Here is a 13723-nt window from a genome sequence, read left to right as displayed (position 1 = left end):
TTTGCTGTACAGCCGGTCCTTGAGATACACGGTTAATAGGGACCGAAAACGGTGCACGAAAAATCGTAATCGGACACTCCTGCAACAGATAAAAGCTCTAAAACGATTATAATTCTGGATAAATATTCTATGCACTAATGTCTACTCACATCGGTTCATTTTTCTGACATGCGCATTCCTTGTCTTTGCATGTGCCAACGTTTGTTAGGATTGTTTGAAATTTCTAAGTCCAGTAAGAATTTTGTCGTTAGACGGAATGGTACTATTTACTGCCTAACAAGCCCTGGGTGAATGGTGTCCATAGAAAATTTGAAGTAAAACAAAAGACAATGTGATCAATAGTGTTGGAGTGATTGAGAATTGTTTAATTCTACGTGTACAGCAAATTGGTATTCCTCACTCTTAGCTATAATGGCATTGGGTTTTGATAACGTTTGTTGCTGGATATTCACATTGTTACTAACCAGCGTAACATGTTACAGTAAGTTATTAATATTAAATGTGTTTTGTTTTTTTGTATCGCAAATCATTAATTCATAATTTAAATATTTATTTATTTATTATTTTAATTATTTAAACAATAATTTCCAAACCACAGCTAGTTTACTGACTCCCTACTCTGAATGCTGCCTGCAGTGTTGCTCTTTACACTGTTGTTGGATATTTATAATTTATTAATTTTTGATTAATTAGTTTCTCTCTTTTTAATTTTTTTATTTTCATATCTTGTCTCCATAGATAGTGCCTCTATTAGTGTCTGCCATAAACTGAGTTTTATCCAATTTGTTCAATGCTTGGGGGCAGGTTAAATACAGCCAGATTTTCCGACAAGTTATGAGAAGCAAAATTTGATGAAATAGATGGGAGCAATAATCCTTTTTATATTTTACCTTCATGTTGTTTTGGTTTGAACAACGCAAAGGTTGAAAATGATTTTTGTTTTGTTTTTGGCTTAATTTCTTTTGAATTATGGAATATTGCGTTAAGCTGAAATATTGAGTTTTAGTATGTAAGTATTTTAGTTGTTGTAGTAGTTGCTCCTGAATAACTATGTGAACTGAATGACGAATAAATGAAATAAAGTTAATTTTTTTTTCTTCCTTTCATTTTCATTACGCCAAAATTTTACCGAAACGGTCGTGAATAATTGATTATGTATTTTAAAAGAATTTTAGTTGATTTAGAAATACACTCAACATTTAAGATACTTGATTTTCTATCGTTCCAAATATGACACTTTATACTTCATTATTATTATGTGCTCATATTATTTTGCCAACAAAATTATGCTTTCCACCATACCATTACTAAGTTATAAGTAATGTAGAAATCATTAAACATTTTGAGCTCAAATAAAGTGTAGGTCTCTTTTTACTTAAACAAACTGTTATTTAGTCATGCTCAAAATTGTATGCCTGACGACGCGCCATGGTGAACTTATTAAGGGTTAAATTCCAACACAGGGATGACCTAAAGGCGTCTGTATTCAAAGGATTACATCACAGGGCCAACATCAATTGATTATTGTTGCATATCTCTAAAATTAAATTTTTACTCTAAAGAATGAAGATTTTTTATCTGAAAGTACAATGTATTCGTCAAAAAAATCCCAAGAAAGTATATTTATGATTTGTTATAAATTGTTTCCTTTTTATAAATTTTCTAATTTATTTATTGATTTAATATGTTACCCAAATGTTGCAAGCCAAAATAAAATGGTAAAAATACCCGAATGTAATAGAAAACAATAAAATTACACATAGTACATAAATTACCTGACAAAATAAACAACAGGTTTTATTTTAAGAAAGCTCAATATTTTTCATTCTTATGAAAAGAGTTTTGGTTGTAAAATTGATCGATCTGAACAAAATGGTCTTAATTGAACGTGAATTAATTAAAATTACATTTAAATCGACAGAAGAAGGATTTTAACTCAAAAAAAAAAACATATTGCCTTCGTCATTAGAATAGTAATATTCGCTATGCATTTCGATAATAATTGTGGTGTATAGTCACTCTTATGGATAGTTGGAACGTGACTAAATGCCAAGACTGCGAACAAATGAGAACGTAAAGGATTGTTCAGAAATGAAGCATTGAGAGACAAGCCAAACGCACAATAAGCTTGAGGAGAAAATTAAATTCTTGGCAACAGCTTCCCCGAAATACCATTCTGCATTCTTTTCCCTGTTGATGGGAATTTTCACTTTTACTGCACATCGCAGCATTTATCGACATGGTGTGTGATATAATGGTGACGTCTTTTCTGAAACAGCTAAACATACAAACTTAATAGTTGGGGTAAGATATACTCTGTATTTTTTGTATTAATTTTCGATTTTTTGTGTATGTATTTTACAGTCATTGTATATTCTTTCTTCTTCTTCTTTTGTCTCAACAATCGTTGCCGGTCAAGGCTTGCCTTTACCACTTGTGAGTTTGGCTTTCAGTGACTTATTCAATTCCCCCCATAGCAGAAAAGTCTGTCATACGTATGACAGCCCGGTCCATCCGGGGCTTGAACCCATCATTTTTTATTTTTGCAGAAATAATAAAATTTACAAGGTATTTGAGCAGATTTATGACAACTGTAATAATTAATTAAACACTACAAAACCGTTAAATTTGATTGTTTTTTTTTTATTTTTCAAAATTTGGAATATGATGCATTCCAAAGCCATTTTTTACACATGGAAATACATGCAAATTCTTTTTTCACTTTGTCAAAACTTCCAAAAATAGCTTAAAAATGGTTATATTCTAAATTCTATCAATAAAATTATTAACTACTTAATTTAAAGTTAATAATTTTGGAACAAAAAGTTTCAGACAGAACGTAAAATTTAGAACATAAAGCGATTGACTTACGTTAAACAACTGATGCCTTAGAGACAAAAATTAATGAATACTGTCAAAAATTGATGCCTTAGAGGCAACAACTGTGACACGCTGTCACCAATTGGTGCCACAAAGACAATAATACGTGGCAACGACTGTATTAATAATTAATCCAATAAATAAAATGATAAACTTGATACATGAAAGTCATAGTTTTGGAGATTACTTCTTCTTTGGCACAACAATTTTGACAATCGCTACGATCGTTCCCGTTTTCGATCGAGTTTAGAAAAGTGGCTGAATGCATTTGCATAACTTTAAAATCATCTTTTATTAAAATTCAAATCAAAAATAGATAAAAGGAATAGATTGTGCCGATAATGTTAAAAGAACATTTTACACATTTCTCATATAAATGACTTATGCTGTTAAAAAAAAAATAAAAAGAATACGAATTAATAGGTCAAGATTTGTAGTCCCAAGTTTAACGATCAACGATATCAGATCTTATCGTCCAAGAGGTTTTACTTGTGATTATTTTTTTTTTATAATTTCAGGTTTGAGACTAATTTTGAATGTTTAATGTGTGATTGCAAACATGTAGGCATCTCTTAAGTTTCATGATGGTTTGGACATCATTTATTGTAACACTTGAATCATTCATTTTGATTTAATAATATTTACATTAAATAATATAATGATGAGTGCGCCAAGCCTAATGCACTCTTTTAAATTCTATTTTTGTCATAATTGTTTCAGACATATCTTCCGAAAGACTCCATTCTCTCAAGCTAAACCATGATTCAACTAAGCTCACCTGGATGGTTGACTGGCCCAAGAAGGAAGTTTTGTTCTACATAAATAATACCTTTGATAATGGAAAATTTAAGACTTTTGCCATCGGATTTTCCCAACGAGGAGAACTATCCAGATGTGATCTCTGTGTGTTTACCTCTGTTCCTAAACTTTATCAACAGGTGCATGACTCATACACATCCCGAAAGTTTGATCACATCTTCAGAGACACTCTACAAAATTGTGAAGTTATGTATATGGATGACAACTCTGTTGCGTTTCGTCGAAAATTTGATACTTGTGATCCGCAGGATATCGTATTTCATACTGGTACTATGTATATTGTATGGTTGCGTTCTAATGCATTGCTTGAATGGTCAAATAATTCAACTATTATACCAAAACACAGTACGAAGAATCAAGGTGTTCTACCAGTACAACTGCTAAGAGCTGATAAGATACGTATTCCCGAAACTGGACAGATTTTGAAAAAGTTAGACGTTCGACTGAATAACGTATCTGTCCCAGCGGCGGAAACAACGTACTGGTGCAAAATACAACAGCTAGATCCGTGGCTAACGAACGCAAAACATCACATAGTTCAATTCGAGCCGATAATAGACAACGAAGCATTAGTTCATCATATGGAAGTATTTCAATGTATCGCAGGCAATGCCGAAATTCCAACCTACGACGGTCCCTGTCAAAATATGCCCGCATCCGGCCACCTATGCTCGAAAGTTATGGCACTCTGGGCGATGGGAGCTGGATCATTCACTTATCCGCGTGAAGCAGGTCTTCCCATCGGTGGTAAAGATTTCAACCCACACATCCGTCTAGAGGTTCATTTTAATAACCCAAGAATGCTGTCTGGCTACAATGATAGCTCCGGCATGCGTATCAATGTGGTTTCAAAGCTGCGTCGTTACGATGCGGCTATTATGGAACTGGGTCTAGAATATACAGACAAGATGGCTATTCCACCAGAACAGCTTGCTTTTCCGCTTCATGGATACTGTATAGCAGAGTGCTCGAAGATAGCTCTTCCGAAAACGGGAATTGTTGTGTTTGGTTCACAGCTGCACACCCATTTACGCGGAGTACGTGTTCTTACACGGCATTTCCGAGGAAAAACTGAACTACCAATACTTAATCGAGACGATTTCTTCTCCCATCACTACCAAGAGATCCGACAGTTACGTTACAAGCCTCGAGTTCTTCCGGTAAGTGTTTCAAAAACGTTCATCTGTTCATTTGATCAGTTATGTGATAACTCGTTCGTCGAAAAGTCTTGTGAGAGTTCTAGACTTTGTAGTTAAAATGAAATATCAGCTAATTTTTTATGATTTTTTTTCTTATTTTTTTATTAATGATTCCAATTAAACCAATTAAAACAATAATGATGATCTAGGTTTGTAAGAAAAGTTGTAATGGCTGATGATGTTAACTCTCAACATACTTCTCAGGAAACCACGTGTAACGATAGGAAGGGCGAAGTTCTCATAGTAAATAAGATGAGACAATCTTGCTACTCCCTCGTTACAATAATATCAAAATTATATAAAACTGACTCCTACAAGTCTTGTATAACATAGATCTCACAATGTTAGAATCAAAACGTATCATTAAATGATATAGCTTCAGTAAAAATCGCAGCCAAAATTTTGAAAGGCTGCCAATACAAGCGGAAAACTATCGTTTGGATAAATTCAAATAGCAACATCATAAAAGTGATAACTTTAACATTTCAACAACTTATCAGTTATAATTTTATTCATGCTTGGAGAAAATTTTGAACAATTGATCCGTCCGAAGGGTCCCAACTCCCGAATGGATCGTACCCCCATATAAAATATGGACTGACTATAATCTAAAGGTTATCAATAAGTCACTAAAAGGCTAGTGGTACAGGCCTGCAGACCTTGACCGACAGCGGTTGTTGTGCCAAAGAAGAAGCAGAAGTAGTGACTGTTGACAAGTGCAGTTTGTGATTGTTTAGCTCGGTGTTGTGACCTGCTATGCACTGTGCGACACGAAGCTTTTTGGGTACACAGCAAATTTTCTCATCCTGCTTCAGCAAAGTTATTTCAGTAGAGCAAAGGTTCAATAGTAGAATATTTTACTGAATTCAGCATAAATTTCATGTTTTTACTGATTTTCACGAATACAAATTTTACTGAAAATCAGTAAAATCAGTGTCAAATCGGTCGTTTCACGGAATATCAGTAAAACTAATTTCTGAAAATGCAGCAATATATTATGGTAAATCAAACTGTTAGTTAGAATATCAAAACAAAAAAAAACACGGTGGCCTCTCGTCTAACCTGGTTTTAGTCATAACTAACACATCGATTTCCGTTTCGATAAGTCGTTCCATATTCCGCGAGCCTTATTCTAGTTAAGTAATATGTGTAATCCTCTCTCAATTCGGGAGCAATCGTTTTAAACTTAAGTTCAAATACAGACAAAGCGTAACTAACAGTAGCTTTCGCGTTGTTGGTTAGCAAAAACTGTAAATGATAAACAGTCATTAATCAATTTGTGGTAAATACGTGTTAAAAGGTTTTCGGATAGAACAATAAATTAGAATAAATTATTTGTACACGAAGCAAGCCGATTGTTATACTTTGAACATATGACATGTATTCAAAAACATAGTACAGTGTTTGTAACGTATAAGATTCAGTGCCAGAAACCGAACCAGAATCCGTCGGAGCAATGATCAGGTATAATGAGAACCGCAGGCATTTGTAAGCAATGTATCAGTATCAACACAATGCAAGATGGTGAGATGTGCTAGTGAAGAAGTCAAGTGAAATTCATAAAATTACTTTCGGAACACTAAGATTCTGTTTGTTCTAAGAGGATCGATCTAGTTCACTTGGTCTCAAGAGTTTATAGAAGTGACAACACTTGCCATTATTTTGTACGTTATTTTTTTTAATCATCAGGGATGGGTTTGGCCTTATTACTTAAAGCATGGTGCTCCAAACTTTACAAAACGTTCGTGGGTCACATTACTTCGAAAATATTGTTTTTAAATACCATTTTGACGTAACCTTTAGCTTATGTGTGTTTTGAGAAAGTGTAGCCTGAATATATTAAATTCATAATAATATCAAAGCTTGATTTCGTCTTACAACATCAACATTCATTTTTTACTTTTTTAAGTCAAAGTTATAAAATATTAACTTGTTTTTGTTCAAACCATCGGGGACTGCATTAAAAGCATTCGAGAGCCGCATTAAAGGCCTTTTAGATCCGCATTCAGCTGGTGGGCCGTAGTTTGGAGACCCAACCCCTAAATCACAGTAACTACATTGCTGTTGTACAATAAATGAAAATTTTGAAGTTCGCGAGTTCGTTTGTTGTTTTTGCATTAAAATTTTATAAAAGTTTGTATATTTTCCATTCCTATTGTTGTGTAAGTAATGAAATTTTTTGACCGAGGTGATTCATAGGTTATAAAAATAATGTGGTTCTGGGCAATAGACAAATTATTTAGAGATTTTGGTTTATTGGATATCCTGGAGGATGGTTTATCAAAAAAAGACTTTTTATTTTTTGGAAAATTTTCAATCACACCGTTCATTTGTCACTGCTAATGGTTTTAATTTTAAAAAGAGATTCTTTCATTTTGTATTTTTTAGAAAAGACGTGCAAATTGATAAAAACCACACAAAGCAAACCATAAACCAGCTTTGTAAACCACAAACCGAAAGTGAAAGAATAACGACCCAACTTTAATGCTTTTTTGTTCACTGAGAAGCGACAGTTCGAGATTACAATTTTCTTTCATTTAAACAATGAAACCCCTCATAAGCGTGTCTACCCCTAGACCTATCAATAGTTTTTCGCATAACTAGCATATCTTAATGTTAAAAAATGCCTCTCTCAACGCGTAAAACCTTGCATAACGAGGATAACCACTTATGTTTCTGATACAGTTTGTGCTCCTGTTGTGTGATAAAGGATAACAATCGGTTAACAATGAGCTTTTTTTAATTTTGATCATCGTTTAGGCAAATGAGAATTTCAAAGCAAACAATCCTTCAAAATATAACCTATTGTCGTGTGTAAAAGTGCCATTTTCGCGTGCACAAATGTGTGGTACATTGGAGGAGTTTCGTGTATTACATTTGTGTTGCCAATGAATTTATCGAAATATTAGTTCTTGTTAAGGAATATTTACACAACAACAAACTTTTCCTAGAGACAAACCGATGAAAGATAGTTGTCATAGTTATTTTGAAGCAATGCAAGTGGTTGTTGTTGTTTTATTTTTTACGAGGCTTTTTAGCATTCGCTTGTCGTCAATTATAGGTATTTAAAGTTCACTGATAATATTAAATCTAATAATATATTATAATTCAACTAATATCAACCATATAATCATAATAACATAATCCTTCAAACACAATATAATAACATAATTCTACTAATATGAATAAAAATAGTTCAAAAAGATAAGTAACAGTTCATAGCAAAAAGTGTTTTTAATGATATTTTAATTTGAATGATGGAAAAAGAAAAAGAAATAAGAAAAAAAATTGCTGTTCCATTTCCCTCGTATATTGTTGTATATTTTTTAAATTTTTAAAACCCTTTTTCTTTTTCATTAGGTACATTCCGACACGGCATATCTTTCTTCGCGAATCTTTCCCCTTCAACCAGAAACAAGTATCAAAAAAAGATTCGCCAATTTTTTTGCGTTTACACACCACAAATCTTAGCTGGATACAGATATCGCAATTCAACAAAATAATTCGTAAAACACAGATTCTTGTTGTAAGAAATGCACAACATATTACCGTTAGAATATTTAGGACTAGGAAGCAATCGAAATCAAATGTTTAAATAAGAAAAACGTGATATTTATCTCGGCCTGTCAAAAGATAACTATCAAATATTTTTGTTATCTATTCAGACTTCTCCTCCCTCAGGAAAAATGTGTGTTTTACAGCTATTTTCTTGTAGAACATGCCGTGTGAGAACGCGGTTATTAGGTAACTCTCCACGGAACGATTGTTTGGTGATGAATCTTTCCCCTTCCTCCGTCAAAAAAGATTCGCGAACTTTTTTGTATTTCTATGGGACGATTCTCTTGTAAATTCGAAAAAGGGCGAGATTTTTATCGTATACACAAAAACAGTTGTTTTTAACGTATAGAAATCGAATGTTCTTCCATGCGCAGGGATCCCAAAAATAAGTTGAAATATCAAAATACACAAATTTATTCGCACCTACAAAAGAATATAAACAAAGATTCGTGCCTTCCAGCATACAGTGCATGACAACAATTGCACGAATAAGATTTGCCGAACGCTGCTCGATTTTCCGTTTCCATGGGAAACGGTGTGTTCAATCTTACGATTTCGGATTTGTGAGTTTTTGGTTTTTTCGGTGTAACTTTTTCTAGCGTTTAATAATTACCGGCGGTTGTGGCTTACTCAGTTGCAAAATGAGAAGAGAGTTTATTTCTAGAACTACACTTATATTTATAAACTATTCACCCGAACCGAAAGCTCAAAATTCAACGAAATAATCTTCGTGTTTCGTTAAACACGATCAGATGACAGGGCTTTCGCGCCTGTGTCTCAACACATGTTTTGTATCTAAGGTCGCGGTAATCGCTACTGCGGGCGTGCGTGCGGAAAAAATCAAAATTGTGTGATTCTGATCAAGGTGGATTTTAAATTATCAGGTGGTGGACTCTAGTGCATTTTGACAATTCGTCACTTGACGTAAGGTTCCCAGGATTCAAACTTTGTTTACATTTATTAATTTTGTTCATATAATTTATCTACCCCATTTTTTAAATTAAATATTCTTTAAAGTTGTATTTTGGACTTTGCGAGCTCTTATTTAGCATTAAAACATAGATTAAAGTGTGTTATTTTGTGTTATTCCGCGAATGTATTCCTGAACCTGTGTGTACCTGTTTTCGACAGGGTGACTAATAACTTGAAATAATGCAAAAACGCGTGGATAGTTGTCTCAACACATATGTTTTATAATAGTAATATATGCTCATTTGTTTTTCAAAATATCAGTTATTTTTCAAAATATCAAACAAAATATGCAGAGTTAAAAAAAAATCGGCAGATTTGCTGTCAGCCAACAGTTCGGCAGGTTTCGTTATTAAGAGAATCAGAGCAGTAAAACAATGAAAGTGTGGTTTTTATGAATGATTCTTTGGCTGCAGAAGTTATTCTCGCCCGCTTGGAATTTTAAAATCACGAAAAACAAATAATTATTCACTTTATAGTCTGCCGAAAATTGGTACACGGTAAATTTGAAACAATAATACACTTTTGATTTAGCTGAATATTAATTTAAAACTTGATCAGAACGCTACAATGCGTATGTCGACACGCGATTTGTTGTATCAAATATCACCAATTTCACTATAAACAATATAAAAACTTGAGAGCAAAATAATCATCTTTGAGCCAATCGGAGCCGGATTCTGCAGCCGTCAGACTGTCTCTTTTGTTCAATGTCTACTTTGTTTGTAACTTACATCAAAGAGACAGTAAAATCTGCCAGCAAATATTTTAAGTAATAAAGTAAAATGAGTAAGTACAGTAAGTATTTTTCAACACCAATCTTAGGAAAGCGAGAGTGTAAAAATGTGTTTAACATTTTTGTGGAGGTTGTACAGTCGTCAACTCGTATGACTTAACAACATGCTCGTCATGGGTTCAAGCCCAAAATAGACCGTGTCTCCATGCGTAGGACTGACTATCCTGCTATGGTAACAATAAGTAACTGAAAGCCAAGCTCACTTCACTAGTGGGTACAGGCAGGCCTTGACCAATAGCGGTTGTTGTGCCAAAGAAGAAGAAGAATATATACATTGATTTAAACAATTTCCGACCCATATTCGCGTTGTCGAAAATAGGAGCACAGCTTGTCGAAAATAAGAACAAACTGCCGAAAATGGAAACAAAAACAGTGTTTGCTTTTTCACGATTACAGTCTGAACTCACTGGTTTACACATACCAACTAGAAAACGCTACATCTATAACATCAATCAAAATAACTGCAATAGAAAAAGCCCTCGAAATTGCAAAAACAAAAAAAAATAGAAATCCAATCATATACACAGACAGTCAGGCAGCATACGAAATCATCAACAAAGCACAAAAAGACACACACATTGAAAAACCATTACACAACATATTGCACAAATGCAAACAAACCAAAGCTAAAATAAGATGGATACTAGAAAATCTAGGCATTCCGGGAAACGAAAAAGCAGATGACCTAGCTAAAGAAAGTATCAACGCGAAAAATTGAATACAAAATAAATTAAGACTAGACGATGCATTAATACTAGCGAAAAACAAAATGATAGAAGGAACACAAAAGTGGAAAAGTGATCAATGTCAAAAGAAAAGAAAAAAAATCGAGTATTTTCAACCAGTTTTTGAAACTAAGCCATATAGCGAATGGCTGAATGAATGGCTAGATGAAAAAGCGTTCACAAACGATTCCAAACAACCATACACTTTTTAGGGCTAATTGTGCATTTTTTGCTCAAAACTTAGTTTAACTATACATTTCTTTCTCATGAACGTGGCATGGAGTAGTTTTTTCAGTAATTCATCACTTAAAAATGACCACAATCAGAAATCTGGCCTTTTAGCTTTGACCCTCTTGAGCTGCACAAGATTTCGTCGTAATTTCGGGCACTGATCTTGTTGTAATTGATAATTTCACTATAATTCTATCTTTTCTTAATATTCGTCAACTTTTTAAAGTACAATATTACAAACAAACGATGTAAAAATGGCCGAAAATGCTTTCAGACCACTGCATGCACAACAACTAAAACCTCAAAGTATGCTACGATGAAACTATTGAAGCTTTTTCATCCAGCTGTCAAAACTTTCCCACGCTTTTTGATCAAATGTTCTGGACGACTCGACCTCTGTATTATATAGAATTTGGTGTTTCCATACAAACGCATGCTTTTTAATTAAACTGTCAACAAACTATCGAGCGTTTAACTAAAAAGCATTCAATTGCAGTAGGTGACCGCTAACTGGATGTGTTTTACTGGAGTTTTTTAAACTAGAAGTTCGTTAACTGAGATTCCTCAGTTGAAAAACACATGAATGTCAAACATCCGGAATCTCACCTAGAAAAATTCATAGCAATGTGGATTTTTCTCACAAATTTAACCTCTCAGTTGGCGGTCACTTACTGGCCGGTTAGCGGTTAATTGTGACTGTATCTCTTATAAATAAATTTAAATCAGCAAATGAAAAATAGTACAACATAGAACGATAAATTTTCATCCAAAATAATATCCCTTTCATGAAAAACAATAAAATTGAGCATGCAAAATGTGTGCCCAATACTAGTACAGTTACCCTACAATGATTCTCAAATAAAAAAATAAATTAATGACGATTGTATTCACCGATTGAAAAATGTGTCAGTGACGATGTACAGCAAAGGGAAACAGGGCTTTCACTCGTTATAAAAAACTTAAGCACCCAATATAAAGACTTTTTACAGAGTATGAATACCAAAACCTCGAGTATGATGCTATGATCCCCTTGTTCGGCTTTGTTATTGGTAATGTCTCAAAATATTTCTATTGTGTGAAAACCCCTGTATAAACGGTATACAGTGGCGCCTTCTGGATTTCCAATGTCTTATAATGTTTTCAAGTAAATTTACCATTTTAAAAAAGATTCAATATAATATATCTCGTAAACAGTACAAAAATGACTTATGACCCTGGTTTGTTCGAAGCCGACCCATAGTAGGCGCAAGCAAAGCCCTGAGCTGGGTGAAGAGCAAAAACCGTCAAATTTACCAATGCGACGCGACGCTAAAAGTGTAAATTACAGAAAGAAGCCAGATGCTTTCCATAAATTGATTTATAGTTTTAGTTTACACTTTTTTTTATAAACTAAAAACTGTTTCAAATTCACTAAAAATATTGTACCACCTTACCTTCATTCAATTTGTATTTCTTTAAAGGGTGATGCATTAGTAACTTCCTGTTACTACGATACGCGTGGCTACAATTCTACAACACTCGGAGGGTTTGCAATCAGCGATGAAATGTGCGTGAATTATATACATTACTATCCAGCGACAGAACTTGAAGTTTGTAAAAGTTCCATCTCGGAAAATTCATTGTATGAATATTTTTTGTACATGAAAAAGTAAGTAAATCCTGTTATTAGCGTTTCAATGTACGTATTCATTATTATTAACATATTTTGTTTAAAAAAATTAAAGCATTCACAAACAAAACATAACATCGCCTAATGGACCTCGTTCAGAAAACTATCGAGTAATTGACTGGAATCAGGCCAAAGCTAACGAACTTATTGATGTGTACGTAACAGAGCCTATCAGTATGCAATGCAACCGATCAAACGGTTTGCGTTTCGATGGATTTGAATGGGAAAATGCGCCAATAACATCATTCAATCTCGCTCCTCCTGATCAATCTAAGACGTGCTCTCCAGTAAAATCAGGTATTGGATGGTTCAGATCGTTAAACAATGGGCTTTGTGATAATTATGGTGATTGTATATATGCAGACACAAAACTTAAAGAATAGAATATGTAATGCCCAAAAGCAATTTAAATGATTCTGAAAAAGTGTAGCTGGCGAGGAAAGAGACTAAAACAAAATAATATTAGTTTAATATTTAGCCTGAGATGATATTTTATGTTATCAATGTACTAATAAAACATTTTGGAGTACAACTGATATGATTAGCGTGTTACATTCAATGTAATATCCAACATTAGAGCCTCATGAAATATCACAGTGATTTTAATTGTAGACAATCACTTGACAAATTTGTCAAAACGAAAACGAAATGGCAATAGGAATGGATAGTTTACGAGTAAATTTGAATTATTTGCAATTTCAAGGACTCTTCTTCTCTTCTTAAAGTTCATTTTATTTTTATGTTTACAATACTGATAGTGGGGGGTCCGCGAGTTACAGCAGTTTTGCTTTTCAACGCCTAATCTATTATAATTACTCCTGAGGCCGTTCAGTTTTTGCTAGTGGGAATTGTATGAATTCAATATGGTATGATCTGT

At 33.6% G+C, this 13723-nt stretch overlaps 1 protein-coding gene across 1 annotated transcript; it reads left to right on the top strand.

Moving 5' to 3' along the window:
• The first annotated feature begins 244 nt into the window (after positions 1-244).
• On the top strand, positions 245-13382 carry LOC120903805 (tyramine beta-hydroxylase). The gene is made up of 4 exons (XM_040313418.1): positions 245-481; positions 3601-4859; positions 12638-12825; positions 12902-13382. Exons 1-4 carry the CDS (start codon positions 412-414, stop codon positions 13227-13229), a joined length of 1845 nt encoding a protein of 614 aa, XP_040169352.1. The 5' UTR covers positions 245-411; the 3' UTR covers positions 13230-13382.
• Positions 13383-13723: the final 341 nt, after the last annotated feature.

This window comes from Anopheles arabiensis, chromosome 3, assembly GCF_016920715.1.
Source record: "Anopheles arabiensis isolate DONGOLA chromosome 3, AaraD3, whole genome shotgun sequence".
Lineage (NCBI taxonomy): Eukaryota > Metazoa > Arthropoda > Insecta > Diptera > Culicidae > Anopheles > Anopheles arabiensis.
Note: the sequence above shows the minus strand (reverse complement) of the source record. Positions and strands in the feature narration are given on the sequence as shown.

Coding starts and splice junctions, on each gene's coding strand:
- LOC120903805 (XM_040313418.1), top strand. CDS start 412: ATGGCATTGGGTTTTGATAACGTTTGTTGCTGGATATTCACATTGTTA. Junction 4,860..12,637: donor ACAAGCCTCGAGTTCTTCCG/GTAAGTGTTTCA, acceptor ATTTCTTTAAAG/GGTGATGCATTAGTAACTTC. Junction 12,826..12,901: donor TATTTTTTGTACATGAAAAA/GTAAGTAAATCC, acceptor AAAAAATTAAAG/CATTCACAAACAAAACATAA.